Source organism: Ictalurus furcatus, chromosome 6 (genome assembly GCF_023375685.1).
Source record: "Ictalurus furcatus strain D&B chromosome 6, Billie_1.0, whole genome shotgun sequence".
NCBI classification, from domain to species: Eukaryota; Metazoa; Chordata; class Actinopteri; order Siluriformes; family Ictaluridae; genus Ictalurus; species Ictalurus furcatus.
This window is the reverse complement of record NC_071260.1, coordinates 15181150-15204925: the sequence shown is the minus strand read 5'-3', so window position 1 is coordinate 15204925 and position 23776 is coordinate 15181150. Positions and strand designations below refer to the sequence as shown.

Below are 23776 nucleotides of genomic sequence, written 5' to 3'. Positions count from 1 at the left end.
AATATAATCAAGTCTAATCATTTATTTAACCAGGTATGAACACATCCAAATCCAATAATACTAATAATAATAAGAAGAAAGAATTACATTCAGCATTATTCACTATTACCAATCAAATTCAAGACATAATAATACAACATAAGAAAGTCAAAACTTACATACCTGGTAGAGAAAAACTACACACAGCGATCGTGCGGGAGATCTGTCTACAGAGTCCCTGAATCTTTGGACAGCTCTCCCCTAAATATGCTCCCAGATGCTCTGTGGGTCCACCAAATGGTGCTGTTTGTGCTTTGATGTCTGTGGAAGGATGTACCTTATTTACATATAGGAGGTAGGGTATGCCTTTAATGACATGCAATATTTTTCTCTAGATCTCGATAGTGATTTGAACTGCTGTTGAGGGAATGAGTCCATATTTTCCAAACGCACTGAAACCTTTTGACTGATAGAAAAGATGTATAGTCAACATCTTAATCACATTAAGACATGTTATGTAATGCATATAGACCTTGGGTGTGTTTATGGTGATCCCGACACAGAGAAAGAGAAGGGTGTGGGGAGAGAGGAGGAAGGAAACAATGTAGTGAGGATCTTCCAGGATGTTAATTCTGTGGGAGAGAGTTCAAGTGTTAATTCCTGTGAGAGTACTTTTTCATCAGAGAGCAGTTCTCTCCAGGTTCAGTCATCTTGGCACCAGCCTTACAGGCGCAACAGAAAAGCGTTTGCCCTATCATACAGAGCTCGCGAGTTCAAATCCTGATGATGCCAGGAGTCTAAGAGAGCAATATAGTCTATGCTGTCAGTTAGGCAGAGGTGCCATACACTGTCTCCCCTATCAATCATAGCAACACTAGCCAATCATGGGTGTCGATGAACTCATGCATGCAGAAGTGTATAGCGTTTTCCTCTGTGTGTGTTACTCCTCCCCCCCGAAAGAGCTGAATCATATTTAATGATAACTTACCGAGCCATGTGTCCATCTCCCAACACACCACATATGTATTTCATGCTAACACTGAGGTAGAGCTGAGGAACGCTCACAAGTCATGTCTCCATCAAGGACTCATATTGGTGCTGTTGTTATGTGTATAGAATAATACAAAACTCAAGCGGTGTCAAGATTCTTCAAGGATTTATTTATCATGCATCTGTCTTTTGCTCAGTCTTTTATTGTGGCTCAGCACACTAATCAGTGCATCAGCACCTGTCTCCTTCACTCACTGACTTTTCCACGAGAGTGGATTTGGCAGCTCTCTGTTCTCTGTCTCGCTCTCTTCCCTTTCGCATGTCTCTTTAGCAGACAGGTGCTGTGCTGACATCCTGTCTGTGCTGCTTGCCCTCTGACATCGTCATTTCACTGCAAATCTCATGTCCCTTCATAGCTGATCAGCCTGCTCTATATCGCCATCAACTCCTGAAATGGGTTGCCATATATATCAATATTTGTGCCGAACACAAAGCAATAAATTCCCATTGGGTGAAAATACAGTTCTATGTCTGTAGAATAAATTAAGGCTTAAATAGAAGAAGGGAAGAAGGGAAGCTATGTGTTGGTAAGACACGCAGAGGTTTCAGGCTATGCTTTGATTTTGCTTGGTTTGAACACAGTAAGCCAGCTGTTTTATTGTTCCGGGCTTGATTCATGGCTTTTGTTCTTCTTCAGCGACGCCTGTCTTCACCAGTGCTGCCTGATTTCATTCTGCACTGCTGCATCCTGTGTTGTTTGTTTAAAGGAAACTTCTGGGGAAGGCTTCGAGGTGCATTTGTGCAGCTTGTAGCTTATTTATTTATGATATTTCAGTGTGTAATAAATATTTGGGACAAAAAAAGGCCAGTACGTAAAATTGACATTCCTATGCTACAATGCGTTCACACTCGCAAGTAATAAAGCGACAGGAGATCCTTGGTTGTAGCAACAGTGGCATGTGACCTCTCACGTCCAGGGTTAGGGGTTCGATCCTGCCTCCACCCTGTATGCATGGGGTTTGTATGTTTTCCCCGTGCTACAGGGTTTCTTCTGTGTACTCCAGTCCAAAGACATGCGTTGTAGGCTGATTGGCATTTCCAGATCGTCCATATTGTGTGTGCAATTGTGCCCTGTGATGGGTTGGCACCTCATCCAGGGTGTCCCCCACCTTGTGCCATGAGTTCCCTGGGATAATCTCCAGGCTCCATGTGACCCTGTGTAGGATAAACAATACAGAAAATGGATGGTTGGAGGGATAATAATAGTCTGCATTCAACCACATCTGGGGAGGTCTTGGTAACAAGTTCAAAAAGTACATCGATTTTTTTTGAAGAAAGTTCGCCGTATTCTGATTTGCTTTACACAGACGCTTAACATCGATTCGTGGGAGGCCCATTTAGATTTGTCATTTTTTATTGATTTTTAAGACAAGTGTTTTACAGATGTGTCTAGACCACCACATTTAAACACAAGCACTGTAAGCCAGAAGATAATCATGGAATTGAAAAACGTGGGCCGATTCAAATAAACATCTATCCGTATATTATAAATAGCACTCGATACAGCATTTTTTGCTTCATGAATTATGAATTAGAAGTATCCAAGCATAATATTTTGTCCTGACAGCAGCAGAATCCATAATCTCGGACAGGAGTGAAAAGACAAATGTGACTGAACCAGAGAATAATTAAGAATTATGCTTAATTTCTGTGTGTGTGTGTGTGTGTGTGTGTGTGTATGACACACAACTTAATGTAACTTAATGTGTAAGTGGAGTTGCTCATTTTTTTTGTAATAATCACCATGCCATATAAAAATCAGTTTTATAAATCTAAATAAGTGTTATCTCCAGTTAAGATGCCGTCTTCTCCAATCTGATCCTGTGCATCATGCGTAAAAAAAAAAAAAAAAAAAAGTGCTGGCCTCTACAGGGACGTTTGGAATGGAATTCCTTTTTTTCATGTTGTCAGTGTGATATATTGTGGCTACCATAAATTGTCACACAGTGGTGTTAGCATTAATACTACTACTAATACTATTCCTCACTCAAGTCGATATTGTGCAAGAATAATGAGCGTTAAATGTTAAAATGGAGAGCAGGGTGGATAGCAATGGTGTCTCATGTCTGTCAGAAAGACAGCTGGCTGGTAGAGAGGTTTTAATTCTGCCAGAATATAGACCAAGAAAAGCAGGACAAAGTGAAAAGAGGAATGCTTTTTCATTGTTATAATCCACTTTTAATATTTGCATCATAAAACCTGTTTTTGCCAAATAAACATGCTGTTTTTTGGCATGCTTAAGAATTCTTACAGCCATTGATGACTCTACAGCTTTCATCATACTGGAAAGCACTCATAGAGAATAGCTTCTAAAGCACGGAGGACAACAAATTCCCATAATCCTTTTCTGTCTCTGTCACAGATAGCAACTTTGTGCTGGGGAATGCCCAGGTACAGTCCCTCTACCCCATCGTGTACTGCTCGGACGGGTTCTGCGAGCTGACAGGCTACGCTCGCGCTGAGCTGATGCAGAAGAGTTGTGCGTGCAACTTTCTGTATGGGCCAGAGACAAGCGACAGGCTGACGGCGCAAATCCAGAGTGCTCTGGATGACCGGCGGGAATTCAAGACTGAACTGGTTTTCTACAAGAAAGGAGGTGAGAGAGAGAATGAGTGTGACAGAGTACTGTACAGTACATAAACTGCTAAGCAAAAAAAAAAAAATTAAATGGAAATGGATTTTCCTTGTGTGTGAAAACCTGTATGTACAAATGCCTATTTTAGTCCTAAGCTCATGACATCCCCAAGTGGGTGCCAACAGTTCAATGGCTCCCTTTCTTTAGAGAACATATTTATCTCCTCAGATTGCTTTTATTGTTGCTATCAGTGTAATAACTGGCCTTGGATGCACCTGGGCACCGAAGATAAAAACACTATGAGAAAACAGTGTCCTCACTGTGCCTAACCTTTCAGGATTTTCTGGTAATAATACCTTAGTAGTATTGCGAACACCAGCTGAAGGCTTAAAAATGCTTCACAGCAGGATTCCCTCTGCTCCTTTTCTCATATTATAGCAGATTATACAGATTGTAATATGAGAGTTATCCACATATTTACCTACTGCTCGGTGCAAAACATGGTACTAAACTGAGTGCTCTGTGATCAGAGAGATTGCAAGGAAATATAGGAATAGACGTGACAGAGGTTTATTATAGGAATAGATCAAAGGACCTGTGTAGCATTTTGTGCTATATACATATAGATAAAACCCAATTAAACAAATGAGACAAAAATATTATACTTGGTCATTTAATTTTTGAGGAAAATGATCCAATATTTCATATCTGTGAATGGCAAACGTATGTGAACCTTTGCTTTCAGTATCTGGTGTGACTCCTTAAACTAAACGTTTGTGGTAACTGTTGATCAGTCCTGAACATTGGCTTGGAGGAATTTTAGCCCGTTCTTCAGTACAGAACAGCTTCAACTCTGGGATGTTGGTGGGTTTCCTCACATGAACTGCTTGCTTCCGGTCCTTCCACAGCATTTATATTGGATTAAGGTCAGGACTTTGACTTGGAAAATCTCAAATCTCTTGGTTCGTCCCATGATACACTTCCACAAACATGAGTTGTGAAGATCAGACTTTGATAGATCCCTGTTCTTTAAATAAAACTAATTGCTCAGTCACACCTGATTGTCATCCCACTGATTGAAATCACTCGACTCTAATTTCACCTTCACGTTACCTGCTAATTCTAAAGGTTCACATACTTTTGCCACTCACAGATATGTAACATTGGCTCATTCTCAATAAATAAATGAGCAAGTATAATATTTTTGTCTCATTTGTTTAATTGGGTTCTCTTTATCTGAGGATGTTTTAGGTCATATTTATGTAGAAATATTCAAAATTCGAAATTCACAAACATTCAAGCACCACTGTAATGATTTCATGTTTATGAGAAAAGTATTACCAGTATACTATATACAGTATATGATATGCTTATAGTTTGTTATATTTAGGTTCTGGGGCACTGGTGGCTCTGTGATTAAGGTTCTGTACTAGAGACTAGAACACTGAAATGTATTAACTAAGGATGGGCTGATTCCAGTTTTTCCATTTTAAATCTCATACTAATATCAAAGCTCTGAGTATTAGCTACTACCTAATATTGATCTTTTTTTAAATGCATGACAGTGGCGTAGTTTAAGATGTTTAAGTCGTGATCTACGTGCACTAGGGATTTGAGCCGCTCAAGTGAAAATTCCGAGTGAGAAAATGAGCTAGTACTCATTTCTCAGGAGGTTCTGCTCTCACAATTATTTTATATACGTGTCAAATTCAAGGCTCCACAGATTACTATTACAGCACGCTACCTCATTTCATTTGGTCCAGGCAAATTTGCAGTAATTCATATTGAAATAGCTCTCAGTACCTACTACTCAGCATTTCTGCAGCATTTATAGCAACTACACGTGTTCCGCATGTGATATTGTAACTTTCTGCATCTATAAACAATCAGAAACAAGTTGGCTGTTGGCATTTGGTGTGACTCAATGGTTGACTGCAAATGCTGAAACATACAGTCATGTGAAAAAATAAGTACACCCCATGGAAATTGTTGGCTTTTTTGACATATCTGGACAAGCAAACATTTAATTATCTTTGACACAGTGCCTATTAATGATGTTAATATACTTGAACAAAACCATAAAGAAAATGAGCTTTTTCAATCATTTATTCAACAGAAATATCAATAGATGTGATTCTTCTGTGGAAAAAGCAAGTACACCCTTGGCCTCAGAAACTAGTATTGCCTCCTTTAGCAGAAATGACTTCTTGTAGATGTTTTGCATAATTCTCCACCAGTCTTGCTGGAATTTTTGACCACTCTTCCATGCAATATTCTTTCAGTTTCAAGATGTTTGAGGGTTTTGAATGAATGAATCAATGAATGGAAGCTGTCCAGTCCCTGAGGCAGTGAAACAACCCCAATCCATAACATTTCCACCACCGTGCTTCACAGTTGGTATGAGGTGCTTCTCCTGAAAAGCTGTCTTTGATCTGTGCCAAACATGTCTGCTGTTACTGTGGCCAAACAACTATATCTTTGATTCGTCTGTCCAGAACACATTATTCCAAAAGGCCTGGTATTTGCCTATATGCTCATTGGCAAACTGTAGTCTTGCTTTAATGTTCTTTTTAGACAGCAAAGGCTTTTCCTGGCACGTCTCCCGTGCAGGTCAAATTTGTGCAATCTCTTTCTGATTGTAGAAGCATGCACTCTGACAACAGTTGTAAGACTTACTAGCATGATGAAATTTTGGGTCTTCTTGGAGAATTGTTTTTGCATCAGACGGTTTGCTCTTGGGCTGAATTTACTGGGATAGCCAGTCCTGGACTAATTGGCAGTTGTTTGAAATCTGAGCCATTTGTAGATTATTTTCCTTATAGTGGAAAACAATACCCCCAATACCTGGAGAATACTGGGAGCACTGTGAGGATGATGTTTTTTGATTTTTCCAGTGCTTTCAATACAATTCAGCCATCACTGCTTAGGGGGAAGCTTTTGAGAGCTGGAGTTGATCGCCACCTGTCTGCATGGATCACTAACTATCTCACTGACAGACCACAGTATGTGAGGCTCCAGGACTGTATGTCTGATGTGGTGGTCAGCAGCACGGGAGCACCGCAGGGTACAGTACTCGCTCCATTTCTCTTCACCCTGTACACAGCAGACTTCAGATTGAGAGGGTGGAGACATATAAATTCCTGGGTGTTCACCTCAACAACAAACTGGACTGGTCCACAAACTCAGATGTCCTGTAGAAAAAGGGCCAAAGTCGTCTCCACCTGCTGAGGAGACTGAGGTCTTTTGGTGTGTGCAGGACCCTGCTTAAAACTTTCTATGACACTATGGTAGCATCTGCTATCTTCTATGCGGTAGTTTGCTGGGGAGTTGGGTGCACAGAGAGGGACAGGAAACGCCTCAACAAACTGGTCAAGAGGGCTAGCTCTGTCCTGGTCTACCCTCTGGATAGCTTAGAGGTGGTGGGGGAGAGGAGGATGTTAGCTAAGATGGCGTCTATCAGGAGCAATTCCTCTCACCCCTTGTATGAGGTTCTGGGGTCCCTGAGCAGCTCCTTCAGCAACAGACTGCTGCACCCTCAGTGCAAGAAAGAGCGCTACCGCAGGTCGTTCATCCCTACAGCAGTCAGACTCTTTAATGCAACAACAACATAATGTAGCACTGCTAACAGTTTTTTTTTTGCATCAGCAACCCACTCATTATTATTTGTTGTTGTTCTGCCCTCTATTAATAACCCATTTATCCACTCATGTATATAAACAAGGTGTTACACATCTGCACATATTCAAATTATACACATACATTGAGGTGTCCATAGTGTACATTTTACCATTAGTATTATTTTTTTACTAATTTAATTCTTATTTTTCTATTCCTATTGTATATATATATTTTAAGATACTTTATTTCAATTGTATTCCTATTTAATGTGTATTCTTTCCTATCTGCTTTTTGTGTAATTGAGCTGCTGTAACGAGGGAATTTCCCCACTATGTGATCAATAAAGGTTTTCTTATCTTATCTTATCTTAATACAATCCGTACGCATCAGTCATGCATTTAGCGTTTGTATCCAACTTTGTACGTTGCAAAAAGTTTGTATCCTGTATATACATTTACGCATAAGAAGACTAACTAAAGTAAACCTTTATTGATTGGCTTTAAATCGTATATATCAAGATGAGTTAAAGCAATTTTATATATGGACTGCTTGTGTATTTTTAATAACACACAAATTTAATGAAACTTTTGTGACACCCAATCATTTCCTATTAATGACACTGACTAGAATAATAGTAAATATGAAAAAAAGAAAGAAAGGAAACCAACATAAATACTTAAATTAAGACAAGTAAGACCAGTCTTTCATTTAAGAATGCTGCTGTATAAAAGGAGGAGGGGCTCAGGCAGTGTATAAGTTGCCACCATGTGTAACTACTAGACCCAGCACTAATTGACCGATAAGTGACTGATCTTAGTGTGTCTCAAACTGCAATGTGTTGAATGAATGAGTCTTTATTGATCACATATACATTACAGCACAGTGAAATTCTTTTCTTCACATACCCCAGCATGTCAGGAAGTTGGGGTCAGAGCGCACGGTCAGCCATGATACAGCGCCCCTGGAGCAGAGAGGGATAAGGGCCTTGCTCAAGGGCCAAACAGTGGCAGCTTTTAAGTGCTGGGGCTTGAACCTCGACCCTATGATCAGTAACCCAGATCCTTAAATGCCAAGCCACCACTGCCCACTGTATACTCCCTAGTGTGCTGTGGATCATTCACTTCCTGCAGACACATGCCCTTCTGCTTTTTTAAGAGCGATATCAGGCTGAGAGTTGATGAGACACTTACAGTTTACCCTGTTTGTTTGAATCACCTGGGTTCAGTCGATTTACAAGTATATTTTTTACTCCATTTTCACATCAAGCCATTTTCTTTTCACTTCACTTAATTCACATCTAATTCACATTGTCCGTAATCTGGTTTCAGATTTTGACCATTCACGCAGTGTTACACTGTTAAATATATTTTTTTTTTCTGGAGATCATTCCAGAGTTTGGATCCCGACAACCATCCGTGGCCAGGAGATCAAGGCCCTGTTTACACTAGTGTGTTTTCGTTTTAAAGCGGTGTTTTAAAACGAAAACGATCCTCGTCCACACTGGCGTTTCCGCTGTGTTTCAGAAACGATCTCCGTCCACACTACACGACCGAATATGCATGTCACATGACCGTTCATGCACACCGGGCATGCGCATACAAGTCTAAACAGGAAGTTGGTTGCTAGTCCAAACCGGCGTTCCGGTTAGGGCTTACGCTACTCGAAATGAGATTTGTTGCCGATTTGCTCTAATCACAGCTTGCCTCTTGCGCATGTAAGCAGCTGCAGTATTATAAAATACAGAGCAAAGCTTGCAGTTCAGTGTCCGTGTTGTTGTGTATACGATCAAGGTAGCGAAATGGTCATATAGGGGCTTGAAGAATCAGGGAAGGATACGCAATGATCCAGACGACCCAATCAGGGTGCAAATGTGGGCAGCCACGCCTTCATTTTCAAAAGTCTCAGTTTTTCGAGGGTGGAAAACGCTGGAGTAGTGTAGACGACAGGTGTAACCGTAGCAAAAGTTATGTGTTTTAAAACGAAAACACACTGTGGTAAACAGGGCCCAAGAGAACAAAATTGGGTGGGAGGGGTGCCATACTCTCTCCCCTATCAATCAAATCTCCCCTAGCGCATTCTTCCAAGCATGTTATGCCACTCAGTAATGTAGCAAAGCAGCAGCTGGAAAAGATGCGGTTTGCTGGCTTCACACGTTTTGGAGGAAGCACGTGATAGCCTTCACCCTGCCTGGTTGTAGCTGTCCTATGATGGGTGGGAATTGGCCAAGACTAACTTATAAAGAATTAAATAAATATATCAACAAACAAATTATGAGAACTGATCAATGAGGCCCATTGTGCATACAAACTGCTAAACTAATTTTCCATAGCTCACCAGTATTAATCTAATATAGTCTCTGTCGCTCTGTCTACATCTGTCTCGTCAGCGAGTGTGCACGTTCTCACAAATCTCTTTCACACACTACCTCAACAACGATGCATCAATGGTGTGATTTGTAGCTCACCTCATCTCTCTCATGTTAGTGGGGTTAGATGTGAAAGGAATAGTAGTTCATAGATGCACGTAGATGACACTCTGGATTGCCCTTCGTTCAGACATACGGATTTGAAATGATCCAATATTACATATCTGTGAGTGGCAAAAGTATGTGAACCTCTAGGATTAGCCAAACTGAGGCAGAATCCCATACAGTTATAAGTGTGACAGCAAGATTTGAGGTCACGACCGTCCACTCCTTAGCACTGAATGCTAACTACTGAGCTAAGACTGCATTTATGTCATTAACTTGTATTGTGTTCATTTGGGTTTATCTGGATATGATGGGTATTGGCAGTACTTCTATAACAGTAGCAGATTGGACGAGTAGGCGATTATGAGCAGGCCTGGTGTGACGTTTCTCTGGAGGGAAAGTATTGGTTCAATAACAGCAGTGAACCTTAGCTAGCTAACTGCTAGTTTGTTGTTTGTGAGAGACATTATGCCAACAATTATTTGCAGTTTTCTTAGCTTATTAAATAGAATATTATGATTTATTTAGCTAGTTTGTAATACTTGAAACAGTCCTTGACTTGGATGTTCTGAGACAGTAATAATAATTAGTTGAGTCTTCCAGAAATATATAATCCTCTCCACATACCTGCGTTTTCTATTGGCCAAACATCCAAGACTGGCAGATTTGTAGGGTTAAAGTTCCTCTAGATGAACTCAGCATGAAGATGTGAAATTATACACTGCATCCCCAAAAGACCCCATTTTGAGCATGAAATCTTCTTAGATTCAAGTGAATGGTCAGATTTGAGTCATGTCCGGTGTGACTGCAGCTTTACCTTACTAAATAATGCAGTTTTGGTAGCATTTTACTTAGGGCCTTTATAACACAATAATAAGCGATGCATAAACCTTTAATAAAGGAATGCTGGAGAATTGATGTTAAAACTAGTTAGGTTTCATGTGACTTTGCCTTAACATGAAACAGAGAAGAAAGAACAACTCTCAGTTATCATAATTGGTAGACTGTTCGAGACTGGAAGATTTTCACCAATCCGACTGAAATTATTCTGATTGTAGACTACGAATGTTGTTTATATAGGGAGTCCAAAGGTCTGAGGGCACTAGTGAAAATGTTTCTATTTTGCATTTTTTTTTCTGATTTAATACAAATGTTTTTATTACAGATTATATTATTGAGAACAACTTGAGTGAAAAGTAGACTCTTTTATTTATGTAAATACTACATGAATTTCAGAGTTTCTTAGTATTTGGTACGTCCCCTTTTTTGCGATAATGACAGTGTGCACTCAAGCTGGCAAGGACTCCACAAGTTTATGCAAAATCTTATGATCCATTCAAGATCAAATCCATCGGAGTGTTGTCTGAACACATGCATCAATAGAAGAGATTGAGCATGAGGAAAATAAGACATTTTGTACAAAGTGGTTAACATGATCAATATCACAAAATAGCAAACATTTAAACAGGGAGCTAGAAATAGTGCAGAATATTAAATATTCAAGATATTGAACATTTGCTTTCTTTGCTTTAAATGTTTCAAAATTCTAAAAACCTGTTTATTTCCATAAACATTTCCATATTGAAAAATTTATTAATTTTTCAGTATGGTCTCAGACATTTGGACCTCACTTTTTTTTAAACTGGACACTGTAGAGTAGACAATCCTCATTTATATACACGTTACTTGTAATCAAATTCAAAGTTTTACACTTGCGTAGAGCGAGGTTTTGTCTCAGCGTTGTCATAACAACGAGAAGCGTGTGAGACTGGTCTATGCGGTCAGCATTTTCATCTCTCTGCTTGTGTTGTTAACAGGTTTTACATTATTTCCGTCTCAGAAAAAACATCTTCCAAGTGTGATTATTAGACAGACAGCGAAAAGAAGAGCGTGTGATGGCTGTAAATTGCTCAGCATTTCATATTTAAAAAAACATCCAGGAACAAGTATGCTCTGGTTGTTGAACAGTAATGTCAAAATAAATGACAAATAACATGAAATGTCAGTTTTAAAACTTAATACAGTGGTGTTTGAAAGTTTGTAGAATTTTACGTTTACATTTATATTTATTCATTCAGCAGACGCTTTTATCCAAAGCGACTTAAATGTGGAAATACAAGCAAAGCGATATATCAAGCGGAGAAAAATACAAGTAGTTCTACCATACAAGATTTATAATTGACTATATATATATATATATATATATATATATATATATATATATATATATATATATATATATATCTTTTAATTGAGTTCTAGAAAAGCAAAGTGCACAGAATAGAGGTGTTTTTTTTAAAGGATAATGTGGGGTTGGTATTTTAGGGGTTAGTTACGTGCTCATGGAAGAGGTGGGTCTTTAGCTGTTTTTTGAAGATAGTGAGAGATTCTGTGGTCCGGATGGAGGTTGGAAGTTCATTCCACCACTGAGGGACAGTTAGTGTGAAGGTTCTGGAAAGGGACCTGGAGCCTGGAGTAGACACTACTAACCGTCGGTCATTAATCGATCGCAGATTGCGTGAGGGAACGTAAGCCTTCAGGAGAGTGTTGAGGTAGGACGGTGCTGTTCCAGACAGAATTTTCTAGATTTCGCTGCATAATATGAGCTAAAACATCATCAGATTTTCACACAAGTCCTAAAAGTAGACAAAGAGAGCCCAATTAAACAAATGAGACAAAAATATTATACTTGGTCATTTATTTTTTGAGGAAATTGATCCAATATTTCACATCTGTGAATGGCAAACGTATGTGAACCTTTGCTTTCAGTATCTGGTGTGACTCCATAAACTAAATGTTTGTGGTAACTGTTGATCAGTCCCGAACATTGACTTGGAGGAATTTTAGCCTATTCCTCAGTACAGAACAGCTTCAACTCTGGGATGTTGGTGGGTTTCCTCACATGATCCAATATTCATGATCCAATATTGCATATCTGTGTGTGGCAAAAGTATGTGAACCTCTAGGATTAACAGTTAATTTCAAGGTGAAATTAGAGTCAGGTGTTTTCAGTCAATCAGTGCGTTTACATGGACAACAATAATCCACTCTTAACCCGATTAAGACCATACTTTGATTAAGAAACTACCATGTAAACAGCCATTTTTAATTACCTTAATCTAATTAAGGTCATACTCGAAGTAAGCACTAATCGAATTAAGACAGGTGGAGTACTCCTGTTTTAGTCGCATTATGGACGTGTATTACAGACATGTAAACACCTTAAATTACATTATTAACGTTGTGTGAGAGTTTTCACCGCATTTTGCGACAGGACACGATCACACACAGCAGTTTTACGTTTTATGGCAAACAAGAGAGTTTGGCTGCGTCCCAAACCGCATACTTGCCTACTATAGGCCTGTAGTGGGGAAAAATACATGTATCTCTATATAGACGAAGTACGCGGTTGGACGCAGCCCACGGCTTCAAGCCTTGTCTATTAGCACATATAGCATGACAAATAATTAACTGCACTTAAAACGTTCGTAAAAAAATTTAATAAAAACACCCAAAACTGTATACAGTACCATAACGAAGACGAACTGTATGTTGATGAGTGAAATTCTGGAGGGACGTTGGACGGCGTGGCGCGGTGACATAATGACGTGGGCTGTTAATCTAATTATGTTCTATAATATGTAAAACGGGAACATGACAGGAGTATTCTAAAAGCGACTCATGTAAACACCTTAATCACATTATTATCTTACTCAGAGTAAGGTCAATAATTAGATTACTGCTGTCCATGCAAACGTATGGGATGACAATCAGGTGTTACTGAGCGATCTGTTTTATTTGAAGAACAGGAATCTATCAAAGTCTGATCTTCACAATACATGTTTGTGGAAGTATATCATGGCATGAACAAAGTAGATTTCTGAGAACCTCAGGAAAAGAGTTGTTAATACTCATCAGGCTGGAAAAGGTCACAAAACCATTTCTAAACATTTTGGACTCCACCAATCCACAGTCAGACAGATTGTGTATAAATGGAGGAAATTCAACACCAATGTTACCCTCCCCAGAAGTGGAGACCAACAAAGATCACTCCAAGAGCAAGATGTGTAATAGTACAGGGTAGTCCCATGTAATACCCTGCATTTTTTTTTTACTTTGTGTATGGTTTGCAACCTTGCATTTCTGGTAAATATTAACTGTTTAATTTTTCTGAGGCAAATATCACACCCATTACATTTAAAGCAATTAAAATGGGTTTGCATGAGCTGTATTTTTTTGTGTTGTTTTTTTTTTTTTTATTACAGGAGCTCATTGTGATCCAAACACGTATCTACAGAACACACAAATGTTTACATGGCTATCATTCTTCTAATTAATGTATTATTAAAAAAGTAATGGATTACTCACCTCGTTTAACCGGATAGAGATTACATTCAGACGCCCTCATTTGGATTACCTAATCTGATTGAGACGTTTACATGAACATTTTTTAAATATGTATTCTTAGCTATCAGTCAAATTATTAACAGATTATTCGGCTGCATGTAAAGGTAGCCACTGTTAGGTTTAGTTCTCCTTATCTTACATATTATTGATTTGTTTTTCCCAAAAGCACATTCATGACACTTTGGGAAAGTCGTAGCAGCAATACATATTGACTCACGTCTGTGCAATAAATGCAAATTTGATTATAAGTTCAAATAAGTCATTTTGCTGATATAAGGGCTTCACTAGCACACACACACACAAAAATGAAAGGACTCTTTATAAAAGGTTCAAAATGGCTGAAAACTGAAGAATCTTCACTAGTCTCTTTTGCACGTGAAGACAATGTAAGATTTCTTATCATATGTTTAGTCTTCTCACAGGTTTTAGCATAAGACAGCCTCCAATATTGCTTTATAAAATATTGACCTGATGCTCATAAATGTGTTATGACGTTAATGATAAAATAATGTACCTTGAAAATGTCTTTTACATTACGTGATATATTTGTGGGTCATTACCCAGCCCTAGAGTGTTCCGTGCCATTTTAAATCAAACTCTGCTACTCTTGTTTATTGATGTAGTTCATTTTCTAGAAAACGAAAACATTTTTATTGGTTTAAACAGCTCGGTTTTTGCACGCAGACAACTTGCTGTCATTGTATGTTGTTGTACATCATCGGTTGTATTATCGAAACGCTCAAAAGTTTCGATAATAAAAGTTTTCGAAAATGAAGTTGTTTTTTCTCTTTTTTTGTGTGTGAAAGCTGTGCATAATAAAAGTGATACACACAGAGTGAATTTTAGAGTGATTTGTCCCACCTGATATTCTCTAGCATAGTTATAACAGACATTTGATTTTCATCACCGTCTCTTAGAGCCCTGTTTGGAATATAGTTGTTTTTGTAAATCTCATCAGCAGCTCTTAGGTAAGCAGGTGAGACACATGGATCTGCACTACTGCATGGATTGTAACCGTCAAAATACCTCTTCTGTATTTATTTATTTTCAGTTTCACCCAAGGAAGGCATAGACGATTAGGAGGGATAAAGACATCCCTGCCAAGAAAGCCTTCAATCTCCTCAGACAGATAGGGCTGATTTAAACTGTGTGTGTGTGTGTGTGTGTGTGTGTGTGTGTGTGTGTGTGTGTGTGAGGCAGACGCAGATAACTGAGGGATGAATTGGATTAGAGATTTTCTCCAGCATGTTTCATGTGTCAGTGATAAGCTTGTAGCGTGTTCCCCTGTGTTCTGCTGTGTGTTAACGAGCAGCTGTTACAGAAGCTGTAAAAGTCTCTCTAATTGGCAGGTACTCAGTTCTGGTGTCTGCTGGATATCGTGCCTATTAAGAATGAGAAAGGAGAGGTCGTGCTGTTCCTGGTGTCCCATAAAGACATCACAGACAATAAGAAGGACCAGGACGAAGAGCAGTGTCCTGAGATAGGTGAGCATCCACACAAACACAGAATCCTAGGTACTATTCCCAAATGTCGACTACGATACCCATCAGCCCCTGCACATCACTCGACTACGACACCACATCACATGACTGGTCACACCCGATTTACTTTCAGATGATGTTTATATTAAACATATCAATATAAAATACCTCTATTATATATCATAACAGTATGCTTTCTTGAGTATCAATACAGACACGTAAAAGGTCAATGAACAACATTTGTGAATTATGTGTGGTACAAAACAAACAGCGTTCAAAACAAGTCTTTTGAATCCCTGCTTGGAGAGAATTAATAGACTTGTAGGCTAACATAGCTGTGGATATAATACTTAGATGAATTAGAATGAATAAGAATAAGATGAATAAGGGCGTTTAAAATAGATTAAACCTGGATTGTTTCAGGTATGTGTAGCAGCTTTATCCAAATCAAAGCTTCTGCTATCACATCTGTTAAAGTAACTGCTTCTGTTAAGATTTTCAGCTCCATTAAGACTCCATTATCTTCCCTGTGGTGGTCTGATCAGTCCTCTGAGGATGCATTCTGATAGAGATGTGTTTCCATTGTTCCCAGGTATTATGTTCCACGTTCCCACGTATTATGGCCAGTCGGGATCGTCGACGTTACTCAACCGCATGCAGAATATCCCCTCTATACTTATGTCCAGAACTCGCTTTCGTAGACTTTCGAGTGAAAAAAAGATAGAAACCCTCTTCATTTCCCAAAAAATATGTAGCCAGTTTAAAGTTTAAACTTGATATTCACTCCCCGGCTTCAGAAGCCAGCTATAGCAGCTTTCTACCATCCTGCTGTATCTTCCTGTAGCCAGGCGTGCGGGAAGTGATGGATTCTGGAGAGGAATTTTGGGAGAATGTTTAGGTTTAGGCTATACTTTCTTGAAACATAAAATTAATATTATTAACCAGTTAAGCACTTTTTAAAATAATGTTTTTACTATGTAACACTTTTGAGTGATTATACAGTAATATATATACAGTGACAGTAAAATTGTACAATGAAAATGTTCGTTTTTGATTTTGTTCTCTGTAATGTTTGTAATCCTGAGCACAAACTTTACTTGCACATTGTATGTAATCTGAACTAAATTGACTGGCATTATTGTTATAAATCTGACCAATCATGGGTCAGATATTTAGAGCAGTTTTAAATCACCTTGTGTTCACCCTCTCATCAAGAAATAATGTATTTGCTCAAGGATATCCAATTCAATCCAGAGTTCTAGTTCACTGCCAGTATGGAGTTTCACATGTTCTCTATGTGGGTTTCCTCTCGGTTCTCCAGTTTCCTCCCACCTCCCGAAAAACAACATAGTTGGATTGGCTACACCACATTGCCTCTAGGTGTGAATGAGTGTGTGAATGTGAGCATACATGACATATAGTGGGGGAAATAAGTACTGGACGTGTCAACATTTTTTTCAGTAAATATATTTCCAATGAGGTTATTCACATGAAATTTTCACCAGACTTCAGTATTAACTCAAGAAATTCAGAAATTCACAAAATTAAAGTCCATAAATGAAGTTATGTGTAATAAAGTGGAATGACTCAGGAAAAATTATTGAACACGCTAAGAAAAAGCAGTTCTAAAAGGCAATTAACCAGCTGAAATCCATAAGTAGATTACAGGGTTGTGAAGGTCTTGGGAGAGCTCTTTGCTTTTACCCATCATGAGATATTTCTTGTGTGACACCTTGGTAACGAAAAGCCTTTTTATAGACCATCAATTTACTAACTCAGCTCAAACTTAATTTGCACAGATAGGGGGTATAATTACTTTCTAACTACTTATGGATTTCAGCTGGTTCCTTGCCTAGGAGAACTGCTTTTTCTTAGCGTGTCCAATACTTTTTTCCTGTGTCATTCCACTTTATTACACAAAATTTTATTTATGGACTTTAATGTTGTGAATTCTTTATCTTTCCAGATTTATTGAGTTAATACTGATGTCTGGTGAAAATTTCATGTGAATAATCTCATTGGAAATATTTTTACTGAAAAAAAATGTTTAACCAACTTGTTGGAAATACTTATTTCCTGCACTGTCTCAACCAGGGTGTATTCCCTCCTCACTCCCGGTATTCCCAGGATTAGCTCTGGATTCACCACAACCCAGAGAGAGAGAGAGACTGGGAAAGAGCATTGTACTTGCATAGCACTGATGATCTCCTTCTGGCTGCCTTCTTTCTGATTTACAAACACTTGAGACTCTGTACTTCACACATGAAACCTGTCCTGTTCACTAACCTTGATCTACACTGGTTTGAAAGAAAACTAATTATATTCTTCAGGTCAGATTCAATCTGAATGATTTTAAGTGAATTTGAAGTGAGTTTAATTGGGTAGAGAACATGAGTGCAGTTTTAGAGATAACAGAGAACAGAATGAATGTGACAGCAATAAATGTACACCCTGCTATCTCTATCAGTTTGCTTTTAAGTGGAAACCAATTTAATACTTTGTGCTCTTCACGTGTTCTTTGTTTGCAGTGCTTATATAACCCCAGTCATTTTCAGTTATTCAGTAATTAGTGCAGCAGTTATTAATCTTCCATGTACTTAGTGTGTATGACCTGCAAAGAAGTGAACAAGAATGCGTTATACACTTCTTCCTCCAAATTCAGCAAACTGCATATATATATATATATATATATATATATATATATATATATATATCAGAGCTCAAACTATTTGAAGACCATATTCTGATCAGAAATGTGTTCACATACTGTATGTCACATTTGATTTGACTTCTGTTATAAACTCATGAAATGCATTAAAGCGTGCTCTGTGCTCAGATGAGGAGACAGGACTGGAGGTTCACAAGGTCACGCGGCCCCAGAGCTTCAATGCTAACCGGCGGCGTAGCCGGGCTGTGCTGTACCAACTATCAGGACATCTGCAGAAACAGGACAAGAGCAAACTCAAGATCAATAACGTAAGTGCTTTACTGGTATAATCGTCAACAAGTAGTTCACCCAAAGTTGCTGAAGTGGTTAACCTTTCACGGAAGTTTGGGTAAAGTGAGAGAGGAGTTGTTCACCCTAAGTTAGATTGGTTTAGATAAGGTACTTTGAAAAATATCAACTCAATTAATAGCAAATGTTACTAAAAACAAGCTGCTCTTTTTTTTTTTTTTTTTGCATTTCAATACAAGCAATGGTCATTATGTGAATAAATGATAAAAAAAAAAAGAAAAAATGTAACTCATATATTAACATGTATTATCCATATTACACAGATGGTACACTTCTCGTTCTATGAAAGAATATTATGGATAGCTTTCTCTGCATTTACTTTATACTTATAATAATCATGCACTAATACCTGAATTAAAGCTTACTTAAATATGAACTAATGATGAGTTAAGTCACATACTAATCATGAACTAATGAAGAACTAACCTTAACTACGACGCAAGTCGTATTGAATTTATGCGTGAATAACGACCACCTTAAATACGTTAGTACGTTAGGGTAAACTAAATCAAACCTGCTCAATAAGAAAGAATATGTATTAAACGTGCATAATTTCAAATTGTTTATATAATTTGCCATATGCAGCTGCATACACAAACATCATTGGATGGCGCTGGATTACTTTCATAATTTGCACTGATCCACCTTATTGAACGTAGAAATACGAAATAATTCATATAAACACCAATAATTTCATCTCACCTCCATCCAATGATGTTTGTATACATTGATGTTTGATTTAGTTTACCCCTGCATGTTAAGTAATACATGTAGTAACATGGTGGTTATTCTCGCATGAATTCATAAGACTCATAAGACATCGTAGATAAGGTTAGCTCTAATTATTAATTCAGGTATTAGTGCATGGTTATTCATGTACTGTTATTGTCAAGTGTTACCACTTTATCAGATTCCTATAAAAATACATAATAAGGGTTTAGGAAAAAAGAAATTCATATAAATAGTACTTAGCATACAGTATATTATTTCATTTGTAGCACATGTAGCACAATTACAGAAGCTGAAAATTGTGTAACAGAAGCAATACAAGAATCATAAGGAGTCAATATAATAATTTTAGCATAAATCTTAATGTCTAAGGTAATAATTGTTGTTTTGTTTACTTAAGCCCCTCAAATGTACATTAAATTGGAGCCATTCAGTAGACATAGCTTAATGCAGCATTTAGCATTCAGCCAGAGGAAAAATAAAATAATGAGAACAACATTGCTGAATGCAAAAGTAACTGAACATTTTAGACCAATTAGAAAAGGAAATACAAAACGTACTTGTCCACTGATCTAATAAACCACAAACACACACCCACAGAGTGCAGTGTAATTGTACATATGGAAGATGTAAATCGAGACCAATGGCTCAGACACACCAAGCTCATTTCTAAGATATAGTCTTAGGCTTTGCACAACATGCCTTAAGGGTAATGGACTGATTCTGCAGCCTTTTCAAGGTAAAGGAAAGAAAATGAAGGACTGTTTATGCATGCTATGTATATAAAATACTAATCAGCCAAGGGTCTGGATGAACTTACTTGTTCTTAATGGTTATGTACAGTTTAAATCGTATTTTACATTCAGAAAAGCCCTAAGCCAGTTGAGAGATTTACAATGTTTTAGAATATATAGTAGAATACTCTATAATTTGTTACCCGAGATCCCCATGTGGACCAGAAAACAATGCCAAGCTAAAGAAACAGAGAGGATTAACAAATGTCTGAAAATGAATCCAGCACTAAAGTGCATTCTTTAAGGAAGTGGATTTGAGTGTAAGATATGAATATGAACCGAGAGAGACAGTAAAAACAGAAGTCTAAAGACAGAGTACAGTGGTGTGAAAAAAAACAGATTCCTTCTGTTTTTGTATATGTCTCATACTAAATAGTTTTACATCTTCCAACAAAATACAACATAAAACAAAGTTAACCTGAGTAAACACACAATACAGTTTTTATTTATTTATTATTGAAGTAAAAAAAAGTTATCCAACAGCTATCACCAATAATAATCGCCCCCTTAAACTCAAAATCTGCTTGTGCCACCATTATTTAGCAGAAATAACTGCAACCAAACACTTCCGATAACTGGAGATCAGTCATTCACTTACTTCTAGGACTAGGTCTTACTCCTATGTTTTGGATCATCGTCTTGCTGCATAATACAGTTGCGCTTGAGTTTCAACTGAAGACTGGTAAAGAGCAGAATTCATGTTTCCCTCAATTATTGCAAGTTCCTTTGATGTTGTCCTTGGCTCTGTTGTGACTTCCTGGATGAGTCATTGCTGTGCTCTTGGAGGAATTTTGGAAGGTTGGACACTTCTGGGAAGGTTCACTCCTGTGCCAAGTTTTTCCATTTGGAGATAATGGCTCTCACTGTGGTCCCTTGGAGTCCCAGAGCCTTTGAAATAACTTTGTAATCCTTCCCAGACTGATGAATTTCAATCACCTTCTTCCTCATCAATTCTGGAATTTTATTCAACCTTGGCATAGTGTGTTACTGGGTAAGAACTTTTAACCAACTTCATGCTGTTCAAAAAGTTCTATTTAAGTGTTGAATTGATTGAACAGGGTTTGCAGCAATCAGGCCTGGTTGTGTCTAGTCCAGCTGAACCCTATTATGAATGCAGTTTCATAGATTTGGGGAATTATACATTTTCACACAGGCCCAGTTGGTATTGATAATGATATTGATAATGATAATGAGTCTTTATTGGTCACATTTACATATGCACAGGGAAATTATTTTCTTCGCATAGCCCAGCATGTCAGGAAGTTGGGGTCAGAGCGCAGGGTCAGCCATGATACAGCACCCCTGGAGCAGAGAGGGTTAAGGCCTTTGCTCAAGGGCCCAACAGTGGCAGCCTGGCAGTGCTGGGGCTTGAACCTCCAACCTTCCGATCAGTGACCCAGAGCCTTAACCGCCAAGCCAGTACTGCCCTGTATTGGATAACTTTTTTGCTTCAATAAATAATATTATCATTTAAAAACTGTACTTTGTGTTTACTCAGGTTCATTTTGTTTTGATTTCTGAAACAATTTAGTATGAGATATACACAAAAACAGAAGAAATCAGCAAATACTTTTTCACAGCACTGTATATGATAGACTTGCGCCGAATTACAGATGTATGTAACCAGGAAAAAAATACATGTTCCTCTAATATATTGTAATGTACAGTACAGTGCCCTCCACTAATATTGGCACCCTTGTTAAATAGGAGCAAAGAAGGCTGTGAAAAATTGTTTAACCAAAATTCACAAAAATACTCTGCTCTCATGGACATCAAACAATTGCGAACAAAACACAGGCTTACACACACACACACACACACATATATATATCTTTGCTAAATGTATGTGTGCAATGATTATTTTTCTGACTCTTTTTACCAAAAGATCAAAAGGTTCAACAATAAAGACAATTTTTCACAGCCTTCTTTGCTCATATTTACAAAGGGTGCCAATATTAGTGGAGGGCAGTGTATACTGTTGTTTTCTTCTTTTAGAATATGTTTGGTGAGAAGCCGCCCATCCCCGAGTACAAGGTAGCAGCCATTCAGAAGTCCCGCTTTATCCTCCTTCATTATGGTACCTTCAAGGCTGGCTGGGATTGGTTGATTCTTTTAGCCACCTTTTATGTGGCAGTCACTGTCCCCTATAACGTATGCTTCGCTGTGGTTGGTGTACGGGACGACATGCCAACACCCAGAAGTCCACCGAGTGTGAGCGACATTTTGGTGGAGATCCTTTTTATGCTAGGTAAGACACACAGCCTCTGTTACTCTGGAATATTGACCTCATCTGCTTTCTTTCACAAGGGCAGCATGAAATGAATGAAAGTTGTATTGTTTATTATGTAAAAGTGGAAAGGACCCGGAGACCACAGGACCAAAACAAATAAATGATTGGAACTGATCTGGGCAAAAATGTTATATTGAATAAGCTCTGCTGCATTTAATAACTGTGCAAGTCCCAGTCAGAATATTTATTTAATAGGATTGTCATTAACTCCTCATTAGTTCTACAGTCGAACAAGACTGGCTTAGTGGCTTAGGCTTAGCACGTTCGCCTCACGCCTCCAGGGTTGGGGGTTCGATTCCCACCGTGGCCCTGTGTGTGCGGAGTTTGCATGTTCTCCCTGTGCTGCGGGGGTTTCCTCCCCCAGTCCAAAGACATGCATGGTAGGCTGATTGGCGTATCTAAAGTGTCCGTAGTGTATGAATGGGTGTGTGAGTGTGTATGTGATTGTGCCCAATCGATGGACTGGCACCCTGTCCAGGGTGTACCCCGCCTAGTACCCGATGCTCCCTGGGATAGGCTCCAGGTTCCCCCATGACCCTGAAAAGGAGTAAGCGGTAGAAGATGGATGGATGGATGGATATTTACAGCGCACAGCCAATTGTGATTTTATGACTTGTTTATTTTTACGTTTTTTTTCTTTGTTCATTAAATTACTCCGTCATTAAGATTTGAGAATATTTATTCCTGCAAAAATATTGCGTATTAGCTTTGTTTCAGCTTTGATGAGCCCATGCCTGTGGGTATTATCTCAGTGTGGAAGGAAAACTTCACTGGTCCAAACACTGATGTTATATTTAAACGTGCATTAGAACTTACACGAGGGCTAAGCTGACATTGTATTATTTTGTATAATTTCAGATATTGTGTTGAACTTCCGTACAACGTTTGTGAGCACATCAGGCCAGGTGGTGTACGACGCTCGCTCCATCTGCGTGCACTACGTCACCACCTGGCTCTTTGTGGACCTAATCGCTGCGTTACCCTTTGACTTGCTCTACGCGTTCAATGTCAGTGTGGTGAGTTTTTTACTGTAATAAAAATTCTTGCTATAAATGTCAGCATGTGCTGTTGCCAGTATTAAACCTTGTGGTACAGTGCACCACATCATAACAGAATACACAGTAATAATAACCTGATGCAGAATTTCAGTTTAACTGCTGTGTGTGCTTTATGTCTGCAGTTCTTTGGGGTTCATCTACTAAAGACTGTTCGGTTGTTAAGACTCCTGCGCTTACTCCAGAAGCTAGAGCGCTACTCACAGTATAGTGCCGTCGTCCTCACCTTGCTCATGTCGATGTTTGCTCTGCTGGCTCACTGGATGGCGTGTGTCTGGTACTTTATTGGACGCTGTGAGATCGAGAATAATA

General features: G+C 38.5%; 1 protein-coding gene across 1 annotated transcript in view; it reads left to right on the top strand.

Moving 5' to 3' along the window:
- kcnh3 (potassium voltage-gated channel, subfamily H (eag-related), member 3) overlaps nucleotides 1-23776 on the top strand; it is a 173538-nt gene that overhangs the window by 103584 nt on the left and 46178 nt on the right. Inside the window, exons 2-7 of the mRNA XM_053626694.1 lie at nucleotides 3392-3625; nucleotides 15449-15583; nucleotides 18417-18556; nucleotides 22115-22367; nucleotides 23268-23425; nucleotides 23590-23776. The exon at nucleotides 23590-23776 is cut by the window's right edge and continues 21 nt beyond it. Coding sequence (XP_053482669.1) covers nucleotides 3392-3625; nucleotides 15449-15583; nucleotides 18417-18556; nucleotides 22115-22367; nucleotides 23268-23425; nucleotides 23590-23776 — 1107 coding nt within the window. The remainder of the gene's footprint in view (nucleotides 1-3391; nucleotides 3626-15448; nucleotides 15584-18416; nucleotides 18557-22114; nucleotides 22368-23267; nucleotides 23426-23589) is intronic.